This window comes from Ictalurus furcatus, chromosome 22, assembly GCF_023375685.1.
Source record: "Ictalurus furcatus strain D&B chromosome 22, Billie_1.0, whole genome shotgun sequence".
NCBI lineage: Eukaryota > Metazoa > Chordata > Actinopteri > Siluriformes > Ictaluridae > Ictalurus > Ictalurus furcatus.
The window spans coordinates 6,583,866-6,611,790 of record NC_071276.1 but is presented as its reverse complement, the minus strand read 5'-3'; the positions used below and the strand labels follow the sequence as shown (position 1 = coordinate 6,611,790).

Here is a 27,925-nt window from a genome sequence, read left to right as displayed (position 1 = left end):
AATGGGCAGGTGCTGAGAATGCACTTGAGATACAGTACTAATCACTAGCTCTGCTCTTTTATATTTGATATATATATCATTTTTATTTTTTTCAAGCAAGCGTCTGATAAAATAAAAAAATCCACCCTTCCCCATTTCCACAGTCAGCAGGATCAATATTACCAAACAGTAGTGTCCTGATTATGTGGTTTGCTCTAAGCAGAAATAGCTGATGTCTGGAACTGCATGCTTGCGGGCTGCAGGTAGACACAATTACTCTTTCCAGAAAATGTTCAGGCTAAGATGATGCACAGTGCAATGTTCAAAGATATGCACTGTAGGCTGATTGGCATCTCTCAAATTGTCCATAGTGTGTGAATGTGTGTGTGATTGTGCCATGCACCCCGTCCAGGGTGTCCCCCGGCTTGTGCCCCGAGTTCCCTGGCATAGGTTCCAGGCTCTCCTGAGACCCTCTGTAAGATAAGCGGTAGAGAAAACGGATGGATGGATGGATGATACACTGTATTGTTTTTTTATTTTTTATTTATTTATTTATTTTTTTTTTAGACATTTCTAGTTACATGTTTATGTTGTGGAATGTTAACAAGACTAGTTATCATTTCCATTAAGGGTACAAAGCTATAAACGGCTATACTATACCTCAATAAACAGTCACTCCCTCATCAGCTTCTCTTTTTCTTTCTCATGAAGATAATAATACAAAAAAAGGGGGGGGGGTGGGGGGTGGACAGCGTATACTAACAAGACTTCTGTCCTGAAGACTCTCCAGTACTGACACTGGAGACTCCTTCCATAAATGTTAAATAAACCACTACAGGAAGATTAATCATATCAACAATGCTGTGCTTTTCTTTGTTAAATAACATGTTTTTTAAATCCATTTCTTATTGGCCTCAGAATACATGGAGCATCTGCCATACAAGTTCCTGTGAATGAGCTGTTACTATAGAAATGATAATGGATTAGAATGAATGCATTAATATAATACTGTTATAGAAACTTTTAGTGAACCCTTAGTGAACAATTTCTGACTAATCAGATTTGTGAACTCAACAGCACCATGGAATAATTTCACATAAAACATATTGTGAGAGTGCAGACAGGAGGTTTATACAGCAACACAGTATTAGAACGCTAATTATTTATGTTACATTAATGAATTTGCTGCTTGAAGGCTGAAGGTTCGATCACGTCGCATCAAACCTGGTGAGAGGACAGTTATATCCACTGCAAAGTGAAAATCATGATTTCATTTCGATCACATGGGCCTATTCAAATTGTTTTGGAGATTTAGGACTATTTACCTTGCAGTGGAACACACAGACTCTGAGAGATGTTCTCCAGGAAGGCTCGATACGCCTGTCGGATTCCCCGGACGAGCTCCTCTATGGTCCGGACCTGCAGGCTGTACAAGCTTCTATGGAAATCCAACTCGGCCTCAAGAGCTTCCACCTACATCACCAGAACAGAATACAAAAATACGCATCTTCAACAACAAGGCAAAAAGGCCAGATGGTGTTTTGAGGAAGACAGCTTTCACTGGAAAAGCAGATGCTACTTTGAAGTTCAGTCTTGAAACACAACCCAAAGAGTTAAGATCATAACCAATCATGACCTCGCCTCGAAGAAAGGTAATCACAACATTTCATGAACACGCTATCTAACAGTACGCACAGATGTAGTGAAACGGCCTTCTTAGAAACGTGCATTTCCTCACTTTTCCTATCTTACAAATGCCAGGTCTTTAAAAATGCATAATGGACCCATAACCCGGAGTCAGGAGGCGCCTGGGCAATGCTGCTCCTGACTGTAGAGAGGCGTCACAACAAGTGTTGCATTAATCATCGTGTTTCTCCTGGTCAGGAAGAGTGTATCATGAATGATTCATGGCTTAGCCCTTCTGTGCTACAATAGAGAGGTACAATCAGGACTATTTTCCTGAAATAACAGTTTCGATGACCCCTGAGCGTGAAGAAGGAGGCTTAGACAGGAACGCCCCGGTCAGGTTATTTTAGCATGAAATATTGATTGGCATTGACAGACTGTTAGCATACAGAGTGGGGTAGATTACCACAAAGAGGAGGCATGAGCTTGGGCTTGGCAGTGAGAACAGGAAACAGAAGATATGAAAAAGAAGAAAGATGGAAAAAGACAGGAATTAACAAGGATAACTGACACAAAAGCATGACCACGACCACCCTGCTGGCTGCAGAGGAGAGCGAAAGAGCCAGACAAACGCAGACGAGCCAATACAGCTGTGAGTCAGTCTCCCTCCTTTTCTCTGTTCTTTCTCTCAGCACACCCACCTGCTGTTGGGCCATCAGTACTGAGTAATTGGCGGCTCGGCTCAGGGCCTGGGCGGCGCGTCTTGCACGCTGGAGGGGTGCTCCTCGGGGAAAAGCTGGCAGCGCTGCCAGGATATTCTCCACCTCCAGCTCCTGAATTACCCGCTGCTCTGGGCTGGCCTGCAAACACACAGTCATAGTGAGCTATAGATTGTGAGCCAAGACCGTTCTTGCTAAAGGGGCTGATTAAGTAGTTATGCTGTTGGGAGATTATAAAACAATGTAGTAAAACATAACTGTACACAAAACTATCTGCACCCTGGCTGACTGTGTTTTCCATCACATAATGGGGCCTGTGACGGTAGAACGTTCTCTGGTGGTTGGGAAACGCTAACATCATTTCCCATGCAATAGTAGCTACAAAGGAGGTCTGAATTACCTTATCACAACCAATCAAACCTTACTTCCTGGGTTTTAACATCCTTGATGGAAATGTTAATTTTCATGGTTCAGTCCATGTAGGATTGCACTGAGTTTTTCTTGTGATCAAAACAAAACTGTCTGACTTTTGCTGCAGTTTTTTTTTCCTCCAAAATGTGCGATGCAATCTGCGTTGTTTTTGTGCTTTTTTTTTACTTCCAGAAAATTACGTGAATTGGCAAAATCGCAATCGCTTGAAATTGTTTCGCACGGTCTTTCACAGTGATGTTTATTGGTAAATAAGACCTTTTAGCTGTACTCATGTTGGACGCACATGAATCAAAGAGGGCTTTGGCCGAATGCATGTTGTGATGATGTCACATGGTGAGTCTTGTTAAAGTCAAATCCGCAAAATCAAAATAGCAAAATCCTGGAGGGGCTGATTGTTAATTGTTTCTATCAAAACAGTCCACTGCAAAAAGCTCATGGCTAGGAATAAAACAGAGAGGACAGATTCACATCCCGAATTCCAATCTTACATTTAATCTACTTGTGATCCATCCGGGGCATTCAATGCACACCAACAATGGACTCAACACACACCAAAACACAAACATATCAGCAGGAATTTGAATATAATTCTGTAACCCAGTTCATTTTATTCCATTTCAAATCTGTGATTTTCTGCTAAGAATAAAACCACTAAACTATGCCTGCTGACAGGATTCTGTCTACTTTACCTCCTGATCACAAAGCATCAGGAAACACTATATCTTTGGGCAAGTCAAGTGAATCTGCTTAGTCCTTGGAAAAACGAGACAGTGGGCCGGTTCAGGTCCTCATCTGACACATTTACTTTGATGAATTATTCAATAATGAAGAGAGTTGTGCTGCGAGAGATCCTATCAGCTCTTGCTCATGGATACCACCGAATGCATCAAAACAGGCAGAAAACAGGAGTCTTTGGTGCATATTATGGTATTTTTTTTCTTGGATGAGATTCACACATGTGATTTAAAATATATATATATATATATATATATATATATATATATATATATATATATATATATATATATATATAACATAACCTGACACTGCTGTGCAGAAAACCGCACACACCCCAACCATACAACACTGTATTGAACTGAATTCAAATGTCATCAACACAGACATGTAGTTTGCATACGGTGGTGTATTTGTGCATGGACAAACAATTCCCTCAGCAATTTACTGTTCCCATTGAAATAGAGATTTGGCAGACTGGATACACATATTTGAATGTGAATGGAGAGTCAAATATAAAGTACAGTTGCTCCATATCTCACGGAAAGGTCGTCACTCTGTCTGTAAATCAGGTTCTATGAGGGTTAGTCATGTGAGGAATCTGTCAGTGAAATGCCTCAGCAGTTTGATCATTTGTCTGGATGAATGTAGCAGAGGTGAGGGTTAAAAGCCTGTTCCTTCACTGTTTACAGTAACGGAGCACTACAGGGCCCCGGGCTGTTTAGCGGGCTATGAATAAACACCATCCATTGCTATGACAAGGCTTAACCGTACATTTACATTGCACATGGCGTGAATGTCTCCATGGGATCCCTTCACCGTTACCTTGCCACCTGATGGGAGTGCCAGTCAACAAAACAGCATGCAAATGAACCTGTCAATCGTTATATGTGCTACTTGTATCCCCCCCCATGTTTTCCAGGTGTTAAGAGGAAAATGGAAAGAAGTAGAAAGAACAAAGCGTACAAAAATAATTCCAAGATGCTAAAAATGAAATGTGAGTGTACTTTGGAAAAGGGAAAGTATGACATTTTGGCAGAATTGTAAAAGTTATAAAGGTTAAACCTGGGCCTACAAATTATTAGAGAATATTTGTCACATTTAGAAAGGTTACTATTAACTTTTTAACCGATACAATATAGTTTCTTGCGCTAATAACACCTTAGCATACACGGTTTGACCATTTTTGTTATTTGGCTATTGAAGAAACATGTGACTCATCACACTTCATACGCATGTCCTGTTGCTATAAAGTAAATGCTATTTTCATGTACCTACAGGTGTGTAAACTTTTGCACTTTATTTATTCTTGTACATTTGGGCCATACAAAATACAGCACTGATATTACTAAGTCCATGTATTTTGGTTTGGTATAGGGCTGGGCGATAGGACAAAAATATCGTATCACGATACTTGAGGAGATTTCAGCGATACACGATGTGTATCCGATATATAATTTATCCAACAAACTGCCTGCAAAACAGTAGTAAAATAAACACAAAAAAACCCTGGCAAACCGAGTTTGACGATACTTAAAAAAAAATTGCCTAGAAAGACAAAGAAGATTAGGTTAACAGCATCTATTCAGTACCATTATTAATGATTAAAAATGTAAAAAAAACAAAAAACATACCAACGATATCTCAGAAAAGTGTATCGTGTAATCATTTATCACGATATCCATATAATATCGATATATCGCCCAGCCCTAGTTTGGTATATTGTTTAATTGTTTTTTATGATCTAGCTGAAGGTCTATTGTCATATAGAGCACACTCACCTGTACACTCGCACAAATAAAAAGGTACCAAACTGTACTTTTCCTTGTTGCTGTGGTGCTACCATTGAGGGTGAATCTTTTGTTCTTGTAGTGTGTATCTTTCACCTGGTAAAGTGTATGTGGTTCCTAGCACACCAGTGGTGTTTAAGGGTCAGTTATAGTAAATCTGATGGTACCATGCCAGTGACAGGGAACAATACATTATTTATTCCAGAAGATATTTCCCCCCACAACTCCTTCTACATTTAGTGATGGAAGTTGGAAATAGCACAGTTGCGCAAGCCAAACCCGAGCAGTTATCAGACGCAAAATGGACACAAAAGCCTTAAATAATTTATTTAATGTTTTTTAGTTTGGCAAGTCATATTTGATTCTGGGCGTAAGCTGAGCTTTGTGAGGGACTCGTTAAATTTCTGAAAATGATCCTGGGAGACTGACTTCTAAGATAAGTTAACAGTTTTGAGCTTTGGAGAAATAAATTGCACTACCACATGAGGCAAATGTTTTAAAAAATAAATAAATAAAAACATTGACTGCCATGAATAATGGATTTAAGCACCACAATGTCCCTCTGGATTCAATAATGTACTGTCTAGAATAGCAAGCTATAAAATGCAGTCTATAAACTATGCCGTCGAAGGCCGTCATGTACCTCCAGCCCCTTAATCATGCAGAAGCCACTGCTGAATACTCAGACATGCATCTCCAAGTCTATTAATATGATAAGCTGCAGCTTCAGGACCCATCAAAAAAAAAAAACAGTCACGGATAAGACAATAACAGAACCTGTCACAGGTATCTCAGTGTTCATGGCAGGTCTCATGGCTTAGTGAACTCTTTGTTCTCCAACATTCAGCCTGGAGAAATGAGATTCCAACCACTTTTCAAAATTCATTCCTCGTTTTGCTATTTATGCATTCATTACCATCATTTCATCACCATGCCCATAATAACAGCTTCCTTTTCCTCCCTTTAGAGATGCCCCTGTTGGTGGATGGACTGTACACCAGCTTGTTTACACCTGCACAGCAGGTCCTTTTACCCGTAAGCCAATTAGGACCTAATTAAATGCTGGGTGCACCAGTAGCGCTTGCTTAGTTCTGATCCTATGAGCTACTTTGATCTCCTTTGACAGATAAGGTGTCTGCTCCACAGCCTAACCCTCCGCTTGGAGAAAATCCAGTTCATTAAAACAAGGGATTTTTTAGAGAAGGGGGTGGGGATATTTACGGTTAAAGAAGCTCAAGTGTATGGGATTTATAATGATCGTCTCATGTGAGTTTGGGGTTTTTTTTTTTTTTGGCTCAGCGAGCGAGGCTGGCAGCAAGAGGATACAGCTGCTGCAGGATTACAAATCCAAATCAATCAGTCCATTGTTCTGCTCAACACTAGCTGGTTCCATCTTACTGAGAATCCAAGTGATGTCATTTTAAAAAAAAAAAAATTACACTAATTTTAAACACTTTCCAGCTTTTTTAAGATGCAAACTGCCCTTTATTATACATTTATATGTTCGTGATTTGCTAAGGTACCAGACAGATAGTACTTATTTGTTTGGGTGGGCTTGTGTGTATTTGTGATTATAACATTACATGCAAAGTAGGCGGAGGACAAAATATTTAAATATGGTTTGCTTATATAGCAAAGGCGAAGTCAGAGCTCCTAGACCCTCCCAGAAAAGTAATCTGCAACTTGCCACATGTATACGCAAGTATGTGTCAAATAACTCCGATTAAATGTGGCGAGAAACTTCAAACAACTGTTCATATAGAATATGAACAAATTTTTAAGTGTGTGCACAGAAATATGGGCTGAATAACGATGATACAAACACTGTGGAAATAATGAGTTATAATTTCCACCCATCCATTTTCTATGCCGCTTATCCTACACAGGGCCACGGGGAGCCTGGAACCTATCCCAGGGGACTCAGGGTGCAAGGCAGGGGGTGCCAACTGATTGTGCACACACACTTGCACACCAATACACACACTACGGACAATTTAGAGATTCCTATCAGCCTACCAGGCATGTCTTTGCACTGTGGGAGGAAACCGGAGTACCTGGAGGAAACCCCCTAAGCATGGGGAGAACATGCAAACTCCACACACACACACACACACACACACACACACACACACACACACACACACACACACAGGGTGGAGCCAGAACTCCCAACCCTGGAGGTGCGAAGCAAGCATCCTAACCACTAAGCCACCATGGCCCCCAGTCATAATAATTTTGCAAATTGTTTCATTTTGTCTTGACACATTTAATACCTGCCCTGTGGTCATATTGATTTGCCCGCACCATGGCCAGTCTAGTGACTCTCAGGTTTGGTAAATTGCACTGCGGATGCTTAATTAATCTATTTGGATAAACAACTTGTACTTTGCATTCTTAGCTAAAGTGCCTCATATTGCATGTTCAATGCTCCTGAGATGTTCTAGATCTTCCGTAGCTGGGAGTCCAAGTGAGCAAAATTGGCCAGGTGGGAGGGATCGCATTACTTGCGTTAGTCTTCCTGTCAATCACCGTGACACGAGCCAATCATGGGTGTCTGTGAGATCATGTATTCAGAAAAGGGCAGCTAGCGCTTTCCTCAGAGTGTGTTACGCTGCCCTGTGATGCAGCGTGAGCAGCAGTTTGAAAAGATGGTATGACTTCATGTGTCTAACTCATCACTCCCTTTTTTTTTTGCCCTTGTGAAAGACTGAAAACAAATTAGCCTGCTTTTGCATTTCGACATACAGGACACCGAATCAACTGGAAGATGATAAGCGTGTGTGTAACTCCTATCAGGCTGTACATCAAAGTCCATCTTCCTTCCACCTTAAGCCTCACGACGCGCTTGAAGAACACCTGCTGGGGAGTCAATCACAATTCTTTTCCATCTCTCATCTTCCTTCTCACCTCCACTGTCTTTTTGTCACAGCTCAGCGGTAATTACATGTGCAATAACGACGGAGCAGGGCAGCGGTTCACTGTGTAGTCTTTATAAAAAAAAAAAAATAAATAAAAAAACATTATGACGACGACGATACACATCGTTGGTTTATTCGGTTTCTCATTGAGGTTTCCCACAGCTACAACCCAGAGCATGATGGCTCATTTAAATGCTTGCAGTGGGAGCAGGTGTTTTAGCTTCGGGCTAGTTTAACATCGGCTTTGCACCTCAAAACCTCCACAAGCAAAATCAAAAGAATAAATATCGACTACTTACTTCTGAAATAAATGCTTCTCAGTAGGCTTACTTAAACAGAATTCTTTATTAACTGTGGCTTTTGATCAAGACCAGAGCTGTTAAATGCCTTAAATATTTTATACACTATAAATCTAAAAATAAAGAAAAGCTACACACTGATATAAAGGCACTGGACTGACTCTGGAACCTAATAACCGTGTGTGCAATTTAATCCGTCAACCTTTTATTATAGAAATACATACAGCCTTAAATGTGAAATAAAATAAAATCCTATAAAGGCCATGTTTTAAAAAAAAAATTTTTTCCAAGATTTCTAAGGCAACATTCTTTTTCCTTTTTCCTCACACCTATATATTCCTCTATGCTTTCTCTTCAAGTATTAAAGAGTTTAAAGAGCATGGTGTGTGAATAAAACATCAAAGCTACACAAAAAGGGTCTTTCAAATGAAAATCGATTTTAGAGAGCCAAGTTAGAGAATCCACTGAAGCTCAAACAGACGTGATCTCACAAGGTTAAGGTCATGAAGAAATTCATCTGAAAAAAAAAATTGTAGAAGATAAAGCAGCTTAGATTAGCACCTGGAAACACAGTGTAAATAGAGCTGTGAATAAATACCTAAACCTAGCAACCATTGTTACTCAAGGCTGAAGCTACAAAGTCGGTTGCTAGAAAATCGAGTACATCTACTTTTTCATTCAGCGTGAAGTGGACAGACACCAAAAAGGTTCTAAGGCAAAATCAATTAACACCTGGGAGAATATACTGAAGGAAAATATACTCGGTGTCTCTTCATTACTGTAGCAGCAAATTAAATTATTGATGTAAATATCTACACTTTCCAAGTGAAACCTGTCTAAATGGACATAGAAGAAGAAGAAAAAAAGGATTATTATTATTCTGGTATGCTTTCTTTACTGCTAACTCGATCAGCACAGTTACTGACTGTGGCACGCAAGTGCAAATCACATTAACAAACCAAAAACAGCTAATCAGAAAATGTAACCAAAAAAATGCAACAGCAACTCATACAGTGCAACAGCAACTCGCACAAGGCAACAGCAACTCGTACAATGCAACTCATACAGCGCAAAAGCAACTCGTACAACGCAACTCATACAGCGCAAAAGCAACTCGTACAACGCAACTCATACAGCACAAAAGCAACTCGTTCAACGCAACACATACAGCGCAACAGTAACTCGCACAAGGCAACAGCAACTCATACAACGCAACATGTACAGCGCAACAGCAACTCGTTCAACCCAACTCATACAGCGCAACAGCAACTCATACAACGCAACTCGTACAACGCAACTCATACAGCGCAACAGCAACTTGTACAACGCAACTCGTATGACGCAATAGCAACTCATACGACGCGACAGCAACTCATACGACGCAACGGCAACTCGTACGGCGCAACGGCAACTCGTACGGCGCAACGGCAACTCGTACGGCGCAACGGCAACTCGTACAACAGCAAAACTAAAAACGTGACAGCAACTCATACAACGCAATGGCAACTCGTACGGCGCAACGGCAACTCGTACGGCGCAACGGCAACTCGTACGACACAACGGCAACTCGTACGACGCAACGGCAACTCGTACGACGCAACGGCAACTCGTACAACAACAGCAAAACTAAAAACGTGACCACAACTCATACGACGCAACAGCAACTCGTACGACGCAACGGCAACTCGTACGACGCAACGGCAACTCGTACGACGCAACGGCAACTCGTACGACGCAACGGCAACTCGTACGACGCAACGGCAACTCGTACAACAACAGCAAAACTAAAAACGTGACAGCAACTCATACGACGCAACGGCAACTCGTACGACGCAACGGCAACTCATACAACAACAGCAAAACTAAAAACGTGACAGCAACTCATACGACGCAACGGCAACTCGTACGACGCAACGGCAACTCGTACAACAACAGCAAAACTAAAAACGTGACAGCAACTCATACGGCGCGACAGCAACTCATACGGCACGACAGCAAATTAAAAAACACAACAACTTTAACTAAAAGCAGAACGGGTGGGAAAAAATTGCACCTTTTCCGTATGTTATCTAGTCCGCCTAGCAAAATCAATTTAATGCAAAGGTTATTATTGTGAGGAGTAGTTCTTCTGCTGAGTAACACTGCTTCCTTTAGGCAGGTTCGTTCTCAGTTCACATACGAGTGTGTCATGTTCAATAACAACATTACCTCAACGTTGACATTTTTTCCATATTTACTGCTGTGTTTTCATATTTATTATTCCGCCTTGAATTTTGCTCTCCTGTTTTTCTGATTTGCTGTTGTGTGTTTTTTTAAAAAAAGAGAAGCTTTTATTAATGTGTTTTGCACTCTTACAGGCCACCTTAGTTGTAGTTACCAGACGGAAATATCTGAGAATGATTATCAAACACTTCCGACACTTGAACAAAAGCTCCCACACAGTCCTTATCAGATATCACCAATCTCAAGCTAAAGCTTTGTAGCAAACTCCAGATATTGAGTTCTAACCAATGTTTCCTGACACCTCGAGATAAACCTAGCCCCTTATACCAACATTCTGGGCTTTCAGCAGGGAATTTTGGCAATAGCACTAGTCTTTACTTTAGAGGGCGGTTGAGGAACGGTGACCAGCCACGTGTGGGTGTCAACTGCTGAAGTCAATCATTGTTAATGCGGTGACTGAAAAATTTGCATGTGTGAATGCAAAGAGTGTGAAAGAGAAACAAGTAAAGAGAAACAAGTCATGTTGAAACAGCTGAAGAGTTAAAAGGGAAAATCAGTTGCAAGTGCTGGCCCAAATTTTGCCTATTAACTGAAGACACTAAACATAGAAACAGATACTCACATATTCAATTGGAGAAAGACAATAAGACACCAGCTGTGAGTGAGAAGAAGCAAGGGTCCAGGTTTATTCGTTCCGTTCCACCACACGAGATCCACACAGTTTGAGATGCCCCAAAATGCGATCTAAAAAACCAGAGCTGAAGCTCTTCTATTTATACAGTTTTCTTAGGGTCAGGATGACCCAGACATCAATATGTTTAGAGTTAGCTATCCCGGAACACCATTACGTACATCAGTTGGCACTGTTGAGCGACCCTTATCACGCAGGTGCAGTTCCGGCTCCAAAATATATTTTGTTTTGTTTCGCTCTTTAAAAATAACTTGACCTTGTCTGTGTCGCTCCCTGACTGGATTTTCGTCGAGAACGGACACTTTCAAACGCACCATCTCAACATTATGAGTACACTTTATGTTTGTTCTACATTTCCTTTTTTGTTTATAGTGCTTGCATGTACATTACCCTATAAGAGTTTTTCATGAAACAGAATATGAAACAGAATATGAAACAGATTCATTTCTGTTTTCTGCAAACACACCAGGCCTCTGTGTGTGTGTGTGTGTGTCTTAGGTGAACATCTGTTCATACAGTCCACCAGCCCAGTGAATTCTCAATAAGATTACATATTACTCATACTAGGTCTCCCTCGTGTTTATTTCATGTACATTTTATATACAACACAAGTTTGCGAGAATTAGTGCACCTCGAGAATACGGTGTGCCGGTGGTGTAAATCAGTGCTAATAGGAGATACACAGATCAATCAGGGCCTGCTGAGAGAGAGAGAGAGGAAAAAGCCCACCAGCAGTGTTGAGGCACCAGCTGTTCTGCCTTTAGATCTATTTTAAATGGTAGGTACTTCAGTTATTCCTATGCATCTCTTCTCTCCTGGATACAAAGCCCATCCTTTCCCTCCTGAGAGCACAGTGGAACCTACAACAAAGACCGTTCCACCCCTTGCTGTGCCATCTGTGAGGCTGGGGTTTCCTTTTTTATCCCTACGGATCCTGCTATGGAAATGGGCTACACCATGAAATCACTTCCCTGAAAAAGAACCATTTATCTTCCATCTCACACTTTGCTAGCTCATAGTTAGCACATCATATGCTCTCTATTTGTTCTTCCTTAACGGCTAAAATCGCGCAATTAAAAGCCAACCGATGTAATTATGGTAAATCAGGCGCCCTCCAATGCCAGCTAAATTCCCCCGTACATTTTTACGTAAATCTGCTCGCCTGCAATTACATGATTACTGGTGCTGCGGTTTGCGTTCGTGCCACGAAATCCATCACGGCATGTAAACGTTTACTACCAATTACCTCCAACACCGGGAGGGCACGCCTTCTAAATGACTAATAACAATCTGTGTACACACATGCAAAATTGAAATAAATCACGTAGCCTTGTTATAATATACCACAGATGGGTCCCTGACTGCACTGAGGTTCCACCATGCAAAGTGGACACATCTATCTTATGTGTTTGATGGGGGTTCTCCTAGACTGGAACCGGGTTGTTTGTCACAGGGCTGGGGGAGTGACGGATATCCTCCACTGATGATGAAGATCTTGATATGTGCATCTCCGTTCAGGCAGAAACGCCCCCCCCCCCACCCCCACCCCACCCATTGGGTTTCTGACAGCCTGGAACTTGCTGTGACCTTAGTATTAAAAATGTTCTCTCCAGGTGAAGAGCTGTAATGCACATAACGGGCATTTCAGCGGGTAAAAACTTTCACTACAACCCAAATTTACAGTTTAGATATGGCCTGCACAAATATATTATATAAGCAATATATAAGCCCTGAAACATTTAGATGTTTTGACTGCTTACTGTTTTGTAAGATTAAAAAGCATCGAGTATCAAGTTCTATAAAGATCCAATACAATGGATTTTACATCTCTACATCACTTTAAAAAGACCTTTTTAGACATCTAATTTGGTCCAAACGACAGTGTTCAGTAATACTCTTAACCGCAGTACAGTACAAAAACAGTTCAAATTAAGGCACCCTTCTTTAAACACATTGATCCAATTTAAATGTCTTATTTATTAACAAAATAATAAAATCAACTACTACCATTAACTATCAGGTTAACAGCTGATTGTGCTGTGTGTCCCGATTTATTTTTCATAACTAGCTATTTTTATGATGCCAATTATTTTTTAAACCATACCAATATCACATGAGGAGGCTTAAAGAAGTTTCTCCTCAGTACTCACTTTGCAGTATTGGTGTTTAGCTACAAGCTAGTATCTAACCAACTCTTAGGAGTACTAGTTAAATATGTTGCAAGATGGCATGCCACGTTTTGTGCTAGCTCGCAGATAATAGACGCGTACACTAATGTAAGTGTTTATTTAAACCCGCATCAACAGTTATTGACGATTTATCTCATTTCAAATCTTGGAGCCTTCAGTCTCATCAGACAGTCCAGTTAATCAGTCCCTCCAGGAGTTTGGGGTTGCATAAATGAATGCAACATCAAGGAAATGCCACAATATCGGGAGGAGTTTGCGATTTTTCAAGATTACCGCAGATTTGGGCGGAGATGCATCATGTGACGTCATCACAACGCACCATATTGTATCACAACGCGCATTCAGACAAACAAAGCCCTCTTCGATTCACGTGCGTCGAAAATGAGTACAGCTAAAAAGTCTCAATTACCAACAAACATCACTGCGAAAGATTGTATTTCGGCAATGAAGTACTTTTCCAGCAAAAAAAATAAACAAAAATAAGGCATGAAAACCTCACAGCAAAATCAAGTATATTTTTCCACAACAATCACAAAAAAAAAACCGTTGCGAAATCCTGTATAGACTGGTTAATGAAGATAAACATCATACATATGTGAATAAAATGTTTGTATTAAGGGTGTAACACAATGCCATTAATCTGTATCAGTATCTGCATCTATTTAGTGTCCGAAATATCCTCTAAGCGGCTATATTCACATTTCAAGTTCAAGTGGTTGATTGTCATTTCAGTGTACAGTTTGTACAGTACACAGTGAAACGAAACGACGTTCCTCTAGGACCATGGTGCTACATAAAACAACACACTAACCACATGAGACGACACAGAAATTAAGATCTACACATTCTACACAAAGTGCACGTGCAGACGTGTGCTAAAAACACAGGACAGCACGATACTACTAAAGCAGGACAATAGGCACAATAAGTGACAGTGTAACGCCAAAAAGTACGCCGTTTTAGTGTACTTGGAGTGGACGTGGCCTAAATGTGAAGGTTTTTAAAAAAATTCTTTTTAAAAATAATTATGCCCACTGGAAACACTGGAAAACACTAAAATTCTTTCAGCATTGTCTGAGATATCTGGCTCTGACAGTTCCTCAACCTCAGCTACATCACTCCTGCTCATAACCGGTCTCAACTAGAGATGTTCTTGGCTCTGTTTTTTTTTTTTTTTTAATGTAATTTTATCCTTCTCGGACAGTTATTATGATATGTTTGTACCAGCCCGTGATATTTTCTAACAAATTTTACAGACACTAAAGGCTGAATGAACGAATGTTGTAAATGCATCATGTTTGTGTTAACTGAATGCGCTCTTTGTTTGTCCAGTGAGCTTCGTATCTGACCACTCCTTCGCACCCGCATGACCAGAGAAATAGTACGCCTCTCATTTGTATCGGCTTAAAACACATTATCCGTTCATTCGGAATAACGTATTCGTATTCAGTCACATCAGTAGTTTGTAGTTAGCCAGGACAAATCCAATCAAGAGTAGTAAATGACAAAACATAGCTGAGCGGAGAGGGATTTCTCGTATTTGTGCTACTGATTGCAAGCCATTAGTATAACCCTACACGAAGGACTCTCTTTGCATAACTGAATTAAGAATTTGACTCTACGGCGAAATGTGAATTGCACTACATATGAGAGATCGAAAATTCGCTCGAGCTGTGTCTGCCCTTCGCTTGCTGCGGAGGCGAGTTGGAATTCTAAACAGCGTCAGGTTTCATTATGCTCGGTCACGAGTGGATAGCATGTCATTTGAATGCGGAATGAATAATGCACGTTTTTTAAAGCCCCTGGGTGCGGAGTAGGGTTGGACATGGGCGGCACAGGGGTTAATGTGGGTCTGGCTGCTTCATCTTTAGGGCCACAGATGAGCTAGTCCATGGGGAGATAAAGGAAGAACAATAGCCTGAACGCCTCCTTCTTTTTTCTCTAAATCACCCTGAGAATAGTCAATATGACCAGAGCCAGACACACGAGGTGAGGGCTCAGAGACCCAGATCAGGTGGGAAGATGATGCAAACTGGTTGCTATGGGTGGAAATGACAGGAATTAGGATAAAGGATTTTAATCGAGAGAACTTCTGTTTCTTGTATTACATCATTCTGTGTTTTTCTTCGAGAGTCTACGCTTGTGCATGCCTCATAATTAAATAGCACACATTTTGTAGGCAAATGCCTTTAATGTTTTCTCAGTGAGTAACGAGAGGGCTGAATTATAACTTGCTTGGATAACTCGCTTCGTCGCTTTGTTTTTCCGCTGTGCACATTCCTGAGCCTAGCTCCTGAATCCCTCATGCAGGCTAATTGTCAAGTGCAAATGTATCAGTTTCCAAAACAAGGACAACCTTCAGGTCACCCCGGATACCTAAAACATGCTGAAGCTTTGAGCTAACAATGGCACAACAAATGATGGATATCAGGAAAGCCAAATAGGGCTGCAGGGAGGCGATCCGCTTACCCAGGGTGCCGAGGGCACGATGAGAGACAGGGTCAGGAGGTCGAGGCAACAGCGGTCCAGGATTGCGCAGCAGTGGTGCGACTGGTTCAGCAACCGGGCGTAGACGGCTGTAGGAGATGTGTGTACGGCGGGACTGTCAGGTTCTTGGTGAGGAGCCAGGATGAGGCTGAGGGTCTGTCTCATTCCGTGCAGGTGTTTGAACAGCTGGCTGAGCTCGGACTCCAGGGCGCTCTGCAGGAAGTAGGCGAGGGAGAAAAGCAATGTCAACAGTCGTCAAAAAGCGAGAGAGCTGGACACAGGTGACTGGCTGCAGGGGGCGGGGGGTGTGTGTGGGGGCCTTGCACCTGTCTGAAACAGAGCGGGCCTGCTGGTCCAGGCTTGTTGGACACCAGTCAGAGCCGTCAACACAATGAGGGGCCTCTATTTGTGGAATGCCACAAAGTAGCTCAAGACCAAAGACCAGCCAAGGCATAGCTTTTACATGAGCTGTGAAAACGAGGATCAAACATCAATTACAAAACAGATACGGGCAATAGGTTATTAGAAAGAGAGAGAAAAAAGGGGTGCTTAAGGTGCAAGTTATCTTCTAAAGAGTTCTAAAGAGAAGCTAGGTACATAAACTATAAACTAAATGAATATAGAATATTAATTTTGCCACAGAAATACCAAACAGGTTACACTGTAACAAGCTGTTTGTCCTCTTTTTGCTTTGTGTTGCATTAAGACCAGTGATGGCTGCTTGTAATATTAGATAGGAGGCTCAAATGTAGAATCTATGAATAGCTTGACATAATATCATGAAGTCTCATAGATGGAATAAAGAGAAATATGCACTCTCGCACACTCACTCTCTCTCACACTCACACACACTCACACACACTCACACACACTGATTTACTGGCTTCCTGCTATGCTTCCTCTAAATACCATACATGATAAACAGAACATTTCGAACTTTTTCTTTCAAACAAATAAACAAAATCACTAAAATTACAGCTCCGTCTGCTGTCCTTCGTCATTTGCACTTTGATTGCACAATGTGTGTTTGGTCTTCTCCAAATGCATTTTGAGAGGGAAATGATATGATAACAGAGTAAATAACCTACTTTGTTCATGCACATTCATTACACCCGTGACTGTAATTTCACGACCGTCACTGATGCACTGCATGAATCTACAATCTGGGCTAGAAAAAAAAAAAAAAATCAGCCCCAGCCTCACCCATTGCTATCATTCTGTGTAATTTTTTTATTACAACCATCATTGGTGCTGTTGTGCTTGTCTTAAAATATTTGTTAAGTAAGGAATAACTGATTCCGGTGATCATTATTATTATTATTATTAGTAGTAGTAGTAGACAGTAATGCATACCCGAGGTGGTAATAATGCAAATAATGCATACCTCAGGTGTATATTATTTTCTAATATTTCAATGGACCAGAGTCAATTATTCACAGTTAACACACCTGAACACATTGTTCAGATGTTTTATTTCAAGACATTTGTCTCTTGTTTGTGGAACTAATTTATTACACATCCCATCTCAGGCCTCTGTTGCTAATTCCAAAATGTCATTTCAGAACTAGTAACGGAGAGAGAGAGAGAGAGAGAGAGAGAGAGAGAGAGAGAGTGAGAGAGAGAGAGAGAGTGAGAGAGAGAGAGAGAGGCTTTCACAGGTTTTTTGGCGTTTCATGCAGATATAAAAATAGAACAAATAAGTAAATAAATAAATAATATATTGATAAGCCTACTTGTTCACAGGTTTTAATTTTTTAATTACTGCAGAAAATACAACGAATAAATAAATAAATATTGAAACTTTTCTGTCTCATTACTGCACGTATCACACGTGCTCTCTCTCTCTCTCTCAGTCTCTCTCTCTCTCTCTCTCTCTCTCTCCAATAACTGCTTATCAATGGCTCAAGCCTCCGCTTCACATCTTGGCCGCATTACCCCCTCGGGTGCGCGCTATTTTTCTAATAATTCAACGGCCCTTCATTAATTATTACTTATTTCTGGAAAATTTTGATTTTGTTGTTGTTACATGCGTATGCTGTAGTTGACAGTACGCAGAACTCGGCGAAGTGATACGGAACTGTAACACGGTCAAGACCTGACTGGAACTACTTTAGCTGTGCATTTACTGAAAAATAACTGCACGCCTCAGAACGTCCGTCGGCCAATCAGAATCGAGAATTCAACAGCGCTGTCGTACGACAGCAAATAACGTGATGAAAAAAAGGCCACCAAAAAAAAAAAAATAAATAAAAAATATCTTACAGTGAGGTCTTTTTATGTTTGAAATAGATTGTGGCTTTTTGCTGATTAAGAACTGACATATATAACACAGTGCTGTAACTGTAACTAAAATATCCTCCAGATTTCCAAATGGTATAACACAAACAAGAAAGTAGTAGTGTCAGATAAAAATGAAATGCTGTGCATCGTTGAGGCATAATCTGGTGCAAACCTCTTTGGTTTTAATTCATTCTGTCGTCCCCTTCTGTATGCCTTTGGCAGACTTACAGAAATCCGTCATGTAAAAAAGAAAAAAAACCTGACAATTTTGCCTTTTGACCCCACTGTCAGGACAAAGCATCTCCAGGCATCAGATGCTCTCCATTAGAGTGGACTTGTGACCAATTTGTAGCCTGGGCAGCCATAATCCTTGATTTAGTGGACACACATGGTGCTCTGGTATGGCCAGGATAAATTTAAGTGTGAAATTATTCCAGATGAGATACCAGACTGCTGTACTCACCATATCGAACTGCCTTCTAAATGCTAACAGCTTTAAGCATGGCAGTGAGAACTAGCACTGAAGCCGGGTATACCCCATGTATACATGTCACAGTTGTTTTATGTATTTATTTATTATTTTTATTATTTTACAACTGATAGAGGATATATAGCAGGATATAGGAAAGCTAAATATTATGCTGTAATCCTGCACCTAAATCAGACATCGTCCAACATCCAAAACACGAGAGATAAATGTAATTCAACTTCTCACCCCTTCTCATGTTCTACATGTAGACTTGCATATAAACTCTGTGCTACTGAACTCGTCCAACATTCCAACGACATGACGATATGTCAGCCCAAAACAAGAGAAATTCAGCTTCGGGTGAAATGTCCTCTAGCTCGAACTGTTGATACGATCTCAGTATTTTCACCACCACAAGGTTAAACCGATACTTTCCTACAAAACGCCAAAATGGCCCTCTCAGAACGTTTGACGCTTGATTGACAGACGAACCTCACTGACAGCAAAAATGCAAAACCAAACAAGATTGCAAAAGGCGTTTTTCAAAAAAAAAAAATTCTTCAAAATTACCACAGATTTGGCCCAAGACGTGTCACGTGATGTCATCAAAACACATTCACCCAATTGCATCGAACACGAGGGCCGCTAAAAGGTCTCATCTACCAACAAACATCACTGTGAAAGCCCGCGCAAAACAATGTCGTGCCAATTCGAGCAGTTTTCTGCAAAAAGGTACAAAAAAAGGCAAATTTTTAAAAAAGCCGCAACAAAATAAACAAATCTTGGCCGCAACAATCTAAAAAAATAAAATGAATAAAACTCTGTGAAGTCCTATATGGACATCCTATATGGTACAATCATACCAGTTTACACACTGAAAATAAAATGGCAACGACTGCATTGAAAACATGACACTTGATTTTTGGCAGCCATTGCATGTTGTTGTTCATGGAAATGCAATTGTAAAGATATATTTTGCAGTTTGACTTGAATTTGAAATCAGTCTTAAATTATGCACACACACACACACACAATATGCTTCTATACTGCTCAGTTCATATCAGAGATGAAAATTAAAAGCTAATAATGCTTCCAACACTGGAATAGCTGTATCTCTCAGGCTTACACACACACACACACACACACACACACACACACACACACAGAGCTTTGAGAGGTGAGCCTGAACACATCCATTTTGACAGCTACTGGCAAGCGTTAACGAGAAAGACGCAACTGCAGGAAGCTCCTCCCACCATGGAGGTACTTGTGTGTTTGCGAAATGTGTGTGTATGAGAAAACATGTCCAGCCCCATGTGTTTCCCATCTGTCCTGCCATGCCTAATCATCCCTGTCTACATTCAACTGTCTGTTTCTCTCTGTGAAGCAGGATCATGGAGACCACTGGACAGCTCGTTGTCACAACTACACCAGTAATATGTGCCTTGCAATCCCCCCCCACTCTCCAGTCGGCGCATCCTTTTTTTTCCCCATTAAAATCGGCACTGAAATGAATCGTCTCTAAAATGTAGCCAAGACAATGGAATCTATCCCATTTGCAAATCACTTTATTAATAATAAATCATCGTTAAATGGTTTAATCAAACGAACAACAACGTGTCTTACAAACTCAGCGGAAGGAAGTGAAATACATCATACTTTAGATGAGTTCAGCACCAGATGCGTACCATCTATTACTCGAAGGCTATTTGAATTCATTTAAGCAAGAATGAAATCACACTGTCTTCTTCTAATGACTTTAACATAGCGCCATACGAGGCCTCATTATATACAAATGTCATTAAGGCTGTGGAGGTGCTGCTGAAAACCCCTGCGGTCCCCATTTACCATGTCCCAGTCTGACTCCGATTAAACTCATCAAATGTTAAATAGATGATTACCATATTTTAAGCCTGATATGACAAAACGATTCAACAGAGAGAACAGTGATTAAAACCCACACGCATACACTGCTCCGCGATTTCACTTCGTTTTCATCGTGCTGATTCAAAAATCAGTTCAAGTGCTGTTTATTTGGAATTTTCTTCGTGCAAACTTTTTGCCGTACAACTGCGCAGGTAAAAGACCTGCTCTCCGTTTTTGTGAGGAATTCTACGGTCATGCGTGTGCAGCTGTGCTGCTGCTCTCCGGGGACGGTGGTCAAAGAAAAATCCACTTTAAATTCAAATTGCTTCATGACATTCCCTTTTGTTATTTCGCCCACCGTGGAGAACAGGAGGGTGCGGAAATGGGAAAGGAACCGAGTGAAATTTAGGGTGAAATCTCTCTTGAAGCTCTACAAAGCCGAGGATAGAGTAGGGACCCATCTATTTGACAAACAATTACTCTTGCGTAAGGATGGGGATGGGGGGGATACCATCCCAGACGCCCTGAAAATAGTCTCCACACGATTTCTATTTCTACAGCTATGAATGACACACCATTTCCCCCAGGTGATAACGAATGTACATCTCACGCTCTCAAGCACTGTATCATGCTTGGGTTCCAATTATTTGTAATCTGATTTTGACTTGATGTCCAGGAAGATTTATGGGTCATTTTAAAAGAAGACAAGTCCGAGATAGGCGGTTTTTTGCTTAAATGCTGAGATTCAACCAAATGAGGTGCTGTTTTATCCATTTTCTTGCCTTTTCAATCTTTATAACGGTAATGGTTTTCTCCCTTTACTCCAACAGTGAAGCGAAAGGACATACTATATCTAAATGCTATCACTTTACAAATATATTTGGAAAAGCCACATATGTGGCGGCTGTGGGTCAGGTGGTAGAGCGGGTCGTCCACTAATCGTAGGGTTGGTGGTTCGATTCCCAGCCCACATGACTCCACATGCCGAAGTGTCCTTGGGCAAGACACTGAACCCCAAGTTGCTCCCGATGGCAAGTTAGCGCCTTGCATGGCAGCTCTGCTACCGTTGGTGTGTGAGTGTGTGTGTGAATGAGACACGGTGTAAAGCGCTTTGGAACCGCTAAGGTTAAAAAAGCGCTATATAAGTGCAGACTATTTACCATTAGTACAATACACGGTACGGCAACATACAGTAGTGTCTTAAGTATGGAGCGCGAGTACATTCAACTCAGCAGTAGAATGTAGAGCTGGGGGAATGTGATGATATAATATCGATATTGTATAAATATACAATCTGAGTTATACAAATTCTGTTATATACGTAACAGAAATGAAACCTTTCAATTGAAAAGGTAAATAGTAAAACGTGGACTAGCTATCAGTTTTTCATTTAGCGTTGCAGTCCAAAAACCAGATTAAAAATAAATAAGTTTGTTAAAACCTCCCTGTTGACTATTTTTTTGCAAAAGAAAACCTTTCATTTAATAGGTTCATGTAGTTTTCCTTTGCAAAACAAAAGTCAATAGGGAGGTTTTAACAAACTTATTTATTTTTAATCTGGCTTTTGGACTGCAACTGTAAATGAAAAACTGATAGCTAGTCCACTTTTTACACTTCAAGCACTTCAATTCAAACTTCAAAAAAAGCACTTCAATTCTGTGGCAACAAACAAGAAATAAACATGTGATCCGGCTACTGGTGTGACCCTTTAACTTTTACTAGGCTCATTAATTATCTTGATGCCAGATAATGCCATATAACTCTAGTGATAGCCCACTTTATCGAGTGATAAAGTGTGTGAGTGTGTGTGTATGGGGGGGTCATTACTGTTGCAAAATGTATGTGGATGGATTTACTCAGAATACATACATAAATCAAATCCAAACATGTTTTGGGTGAACTATCTTCTTAATTCTTTTTCTTGAAACATCAAATGTAGAAAATAAGGTGCAATTGCAAAACGTAGGGTCTGTTTCAATTCATGAATGCACATACTGCAGTTCCTTAGCATGACAGCATGTTTGACCATTTAACAGAATACTCAAAATATATAAACTATGAAAATATATCAAATTAAAGTTAACCTATCTCAGATAGTGTAATCAAACATTAGTGTTAATCAAAATTTGACAGCCCTCCGATGAGCCCTTTCACCACATCATGTGATTGCAGAAAACTTGCAAACAGCACTTCCTGGTCATGTGACATGGCTTTTTTTTTTGTTATGTCAAAGTTATAGCCCCCTTTTTCCAGATTCGTAGGAAAATAGGAGTTTTGTATTATTGTTTATCAAAAACCTGGAGATAATTAACTGTTGCCATATGGCCACACCATGCAGTTAAAGGGTTAATACACAATTACTTTAGCTGCTGCTTTTTAGTTTAGTTAATGAGATGCCCAGGAAAACAATACATTGGACTGGGTAAGCACACTGAAGCTTTCACTTGCCCAGTGGGATAGCTGATGAATTTATGATTTGTACACTCCTGAACTATAAAACAACCAATAAGAACTGAATCCATTTATCATTTTCTTTCACATTTAAAGCAGCATACATTCTCTTAGTTACACTGTTGTGCAGTTTCCTGAGAAAATTGGCTGGTTACAGGCATCTGCAAGTAAAATCCCAGCATGCATCAGTGATGTTCTTACAAGGAAAAAAAAAAGCATATTACTTAATATGGTCAAACTAAATGCAGATATTTCTCTGTAATGTCATTTTTTTTAAAAATTAATATCCGGATATCTATTTTTTTCTTTTCTCCTGACACACTAACGCAGTGGCCATTGTATAAGTTTGTAAGACAAAAGGTGTATATAAATATAGGCTATCTATGACTTTTACACAGTAGTGTGTATATATAGTGCATTGTGGAAATATGTTCAGTTATGTGGATATGGTGATTTTACCGCATTCGTCTTGCGCAAGTAAAATGATTTGTATGGGCATTTGGAGGAAGATACATAAACCCTCTTTAAATCTGCTAGTTTTTATGCTTCATCCATTGCATTCCCTTGCACACTTTTTTCTTTTTTTGCTTTCCAAAGCAATCAACCACACAGTATGCCATTGCAGTTTAAGACGAGGATCCTGAATCCTGGTTGGAACACAGCAGGTCGTGTTTTTTTTTTTTTTTTTTTTTTATTTAGTGAAAGGAATTAAAATTTATAGTTTGAAATTCTACTATTACCTATAAACTCTAGCTGGTTAATGTTGGATAAGTGTTGTATTGGTGTTGTCTTTGAGCTGTGAATATGTCTGTAGTGTTATGGTAGTCTTGAAGAACAGCATGCAAGTAAGAATTTCACTGCAGTTTGTGTGCATATGATAATGAAGAGCTTTGACTTTGCCAGCTTGTTGTATTCACTGAGCATTGAAATAACACTGAATTATAAGCCTAGCATGACTCAAGCAATGGTTCTATTGAAAACGACTCATTTTAATCCATGCTGAATGTATATTTTGTACTGTATTTATAAGAGATACATGTTAACATGTGAATAAGAATAATCCATGACTAGGAGGTATAGAGTGAGGACAGCCGTTGCCAGCTCATTCAAAGTGTTCACAGATTTCATGAAATCTACTGGGAGCTAAATTGATTTCCATTGTAACACAGACCAAGGTGCGGTTGGATTAGTGATACTGTGATATGACACACTGGGGACGGTGACCAGAGACCAGGACAATGGGAGAGATGAGGGCTCTAGGTTATCTGCAGCCTCACACTGGGGATAGATGAGAAATCTCATTCCAATTCTAAAACATGCCATCCATAAAGACAATACTCTTTACCAGTCAACCCACAAAACAAACAAACAAACAGACAGACAACAACTCCTTACCAAATGAAACATATTACCATTTTTATATAATGGTGGACTTGGACTTAACCGACTCACCACTTCCTGAAGGTTTAGGTTCTTCGTCTTGCCGTAGCAGAGATCCAGCAGGGTGGTGGGCTGCTTGCTCAGTTTCGACCTAGTCAGTATCCAGGGCATGGCGAGATCCTCCAGGAAAGTCACCTATAAAAACAACAAGAGCAGATGAGCTTCCGTCAGTGACCCTCGGCTACTGTCCAACCTTCACTCTTTAGGGCCCTTCCTACACTTGGACATCAAAGGCGCTGGATTATTGGGACAATACCTAAAGATTAAAGCTTCTTTACCTTCAATATAAAGGTGAACTTCAAAGGACATCGGAAATATTTTTCTGCAGCACAGAACCAGGAATATCAAAGCAGTTGCACCTTCAGAGGCTGTGCTGATCGAGCGGAGTATGAAAAATAGACTTATGCATTCTAACTTCAATGCCAAAAGTGGCAGTAATAAAACTGTATGTGATCCTTTCTATGTGCACCAGTGTTTTGTAACTGGCTTGTGTTGAAGTGAAAGTTTGTGCTCTTTGCCTGTGAAATGAAGAAAAACTAGGGTGAGATGGAAATAAGAGAGTTTTTTTTAAAAAAATACTTTGTGAAACGAAGTAGAGAGAAAAAGAGAGACGGGGGAAAAAAAATGATGAAGCTGAAAGTCTGACAATATTCCTTTGGGGAATATTTTTACTCTGCATCCTTCCGTCCAGATCCATATCTTCTGCTAAAGCCGGCTTTACACTGTACCGTTTTCAGCCTGATTTTGTGCGCTGTGATCCATTCGCAACCAAAGACAGTCCACGACTAAGTTCTCACAGTTTTTTGATTAAAATCTGAGAGTAAGACACTCTAAAAGCTAGCATTAGGACGGCGGCATAGGATCATGCAAGACTCATGGGACAGCTACAAATATGGTAGTGACAAATGTGAAATGTAAACGAAACATGCTAATGGGCAGAAATATCTTTATTACCCCAAGCTCACGTTGAAAAATGTTTCCGTTTATACAAGCTGATTTCCTGCACAAGCTCAGATTGCGCTGATTGATGACATAAACATAATTTTCCTTAATCGCAGGTCTATCGTTAAAGGATCTTTATCGTATAATCTGATACTGGGAACACACCTTATCTCAGAGTCGGTTATACAATTTGGCAAAAATGCTATTTGGATCTTCTTGTACAGTGTTGACGAAGAATAATCGTAAAAGAGTTGAAAACTGGATTCAAACAAGTCTATGTTTACACTCAATTAGAAAAGGCAGACTTTAAACAGATTTCCATTGCTGTCTACTATAAAGATTTTCAATAATCTTCCTCCACACAAAAGTTTTATCTTTATTGCTTAATACTCATTTCAGCTAATATCATATTCTTATTTACCACCTCCCTCTCATTACCAGAGCCTGAACTGGCCCAGGACTATATACATTATATATGTGATTTCCTGTCATCGGAGCTTATTCTGATTTAACGACACTGCTTTAGGCTGTGGAGGAAAAGGAATGTGAAGGAAATGTTCTCTAGCTGGTGCTCACATAACGAGCAGAAAATTAGTCTGGAGAAGCAGAGTGTACATTGATGATGCTCGGGGGTAGTACATACTTTCTAGCACACCAGAGTTAAATAAATCTGACGGCAAGAGAAAAAAAAAAAAAAAACTAAGCTTAGACAGGAAGATCAGCCTGAGAGCACAGACAGCAGCTGTGCCATTGATCTGAGAGCTGCTGGCATGAAATATGGACACCTGTGGAACTAAGAAGCATACTGTATGTAGGATTGTTTACTTTAAGTACTGCGAGAGCATTTACATTTACACGTATTCATATGGCAGCACATTTTAGCTTAAGACTAGTACCTTCTGCAGTACAATGAAGAACACTCAGAGACGGAATGGAGGAAATGAATGACTTCTTTCTATACTACATGTTCACAATTTCATGTGATTTGACATTTCCTTCATTAGTCATCATACTCTTCACTAGCTAGCAGGCAAATCTACCAAAAACCAAAGAGATATGATTGATTGACCCTTCACTATATAGTGCACACGATCCATTTGCATTATCATTAGCATGAACCATCATCCACCAAAACACTAACATTACCCTGATCAGTTGAAGTGGCTCTACTCGCCTCATGTCAACCATTACAAATTATATTTTTGGACTGCCAAGCTACAAAACACTATGTTTTTATATATATATATATATATATATATATATATATATATATATATATATATATATATATATATATATATATATATATATATATATATATATATATATATATATATATATATTACACACACACACACACACACATACATATATATACACACACACACACACACCCACACATGCAAGTACACTGTGTTGCCAACAGTGAGGTAAAAATTGAATCACACAACAGACTAGAGCTTATTACCTACCGTATCACAGACCAGATTTGGACCCAGCAAATTATTTCAGCGTATCAAAGTGTAGTGTATCTGAACCGATAAACATGTAACAAACAGGGTGTAGTTCAATGTCTCCAGTTTTCTAAACATGAACTTTCATGGCTTCTGGGGGTTCGAATCCCACCTCCGCCCTATGTGCACAGAGTTTGCATGTTCTCCCTGTTCTTTGGGGGTTTCCTCCTAAAATTGGTAACATAAATTACCATGACAAAACAGAACTACTTTGAACTGGTGTCTTATTTATGGCAATACTAAGAGGTAATGCTTAAGCATGAAAAGGGAACCGTCGTCACCATTTAGTCATGTTAGTTGCTTAATCAGACTTGAATACCCTTGATGTTGAAATGTTTCAAACGCGGACCAAACAGGGTAGCCTTCACTCCCCACGTGCATCAACAAGCCATGAGTACCCATGACCCTCTTGCCGGTTCACTGGTTGTTCTTCCTTGGATCACTTTTGGTAGGTAGTAACCACTGCATACCAGGAACACCCCATAAGAACTGTCGTTTTGGAGATGCTCCGATCTCGTCGTCTAGCCATCACAATTTGGCCCTTGTTAAAGTCGCTCAATTCTTTACGCTTACCCATTTTTCCTGCTTCCTACACATCAACTTCTAGAACTGACTGCTCACTTCCTGCCCAATATATCCCACCCCTTGACAGGTGCCGTTATAATGAGATATTCAATGTTATTCACGTCACCTGTCAGTGATTTTACTGTTATGGCTCATTGGTACATGTAATAATTGCAGACTTTGCATCATCATCGAATCACGCACGTAATGGTGGCTACAAAATGTGATTTATATGTTCATTGCTCTTAAATGGAAAACTGTTTTCTAGCTGTCTTTGCAGTTTGCCGTTTATTTGAAGTGCAAACAAGGCA

The 27,925-nt window shown here is 40.1% G+C and overlaps 1 protein-coding gene across 1 annotated transcript in view; it reads right to left on the bottom strand.

Annotated features, from left to right (window-relative positions):
* Nucleotides 1-27,925, bottom strand: part of LOC128625467 (uncharacterized) — an 82,128-nt gene that overhangs the window by 20,413 nt on the left and 33,790 nt on the right. Inside the window, exons 7-10 of the mRNA XM_053653782.1 lie at nucleotides 24,607-24,729; nucleotides 16,071-16,301; nucleotides 2,307-2,465; nucleotides 1,305-1,452 (exon numbers count right to left, since the gene is read on the bottom strand). Of these exons, the coding sequence (XP_053509757.1) occupies nucleotides 1,305-1,452; nucleotides 2,307-2,465; nucleotides 16,071-16,301; nucleotides 24,607-24,729 (661 nt within the window). The remainder of the gene's footprint in view (nucleotides 1-1,304; nucleotides 1,453-2,306; nucleotides 2,466-16,070; nucleotides 16,302-24,606; nucleotides 24,730-27,925) is intronic.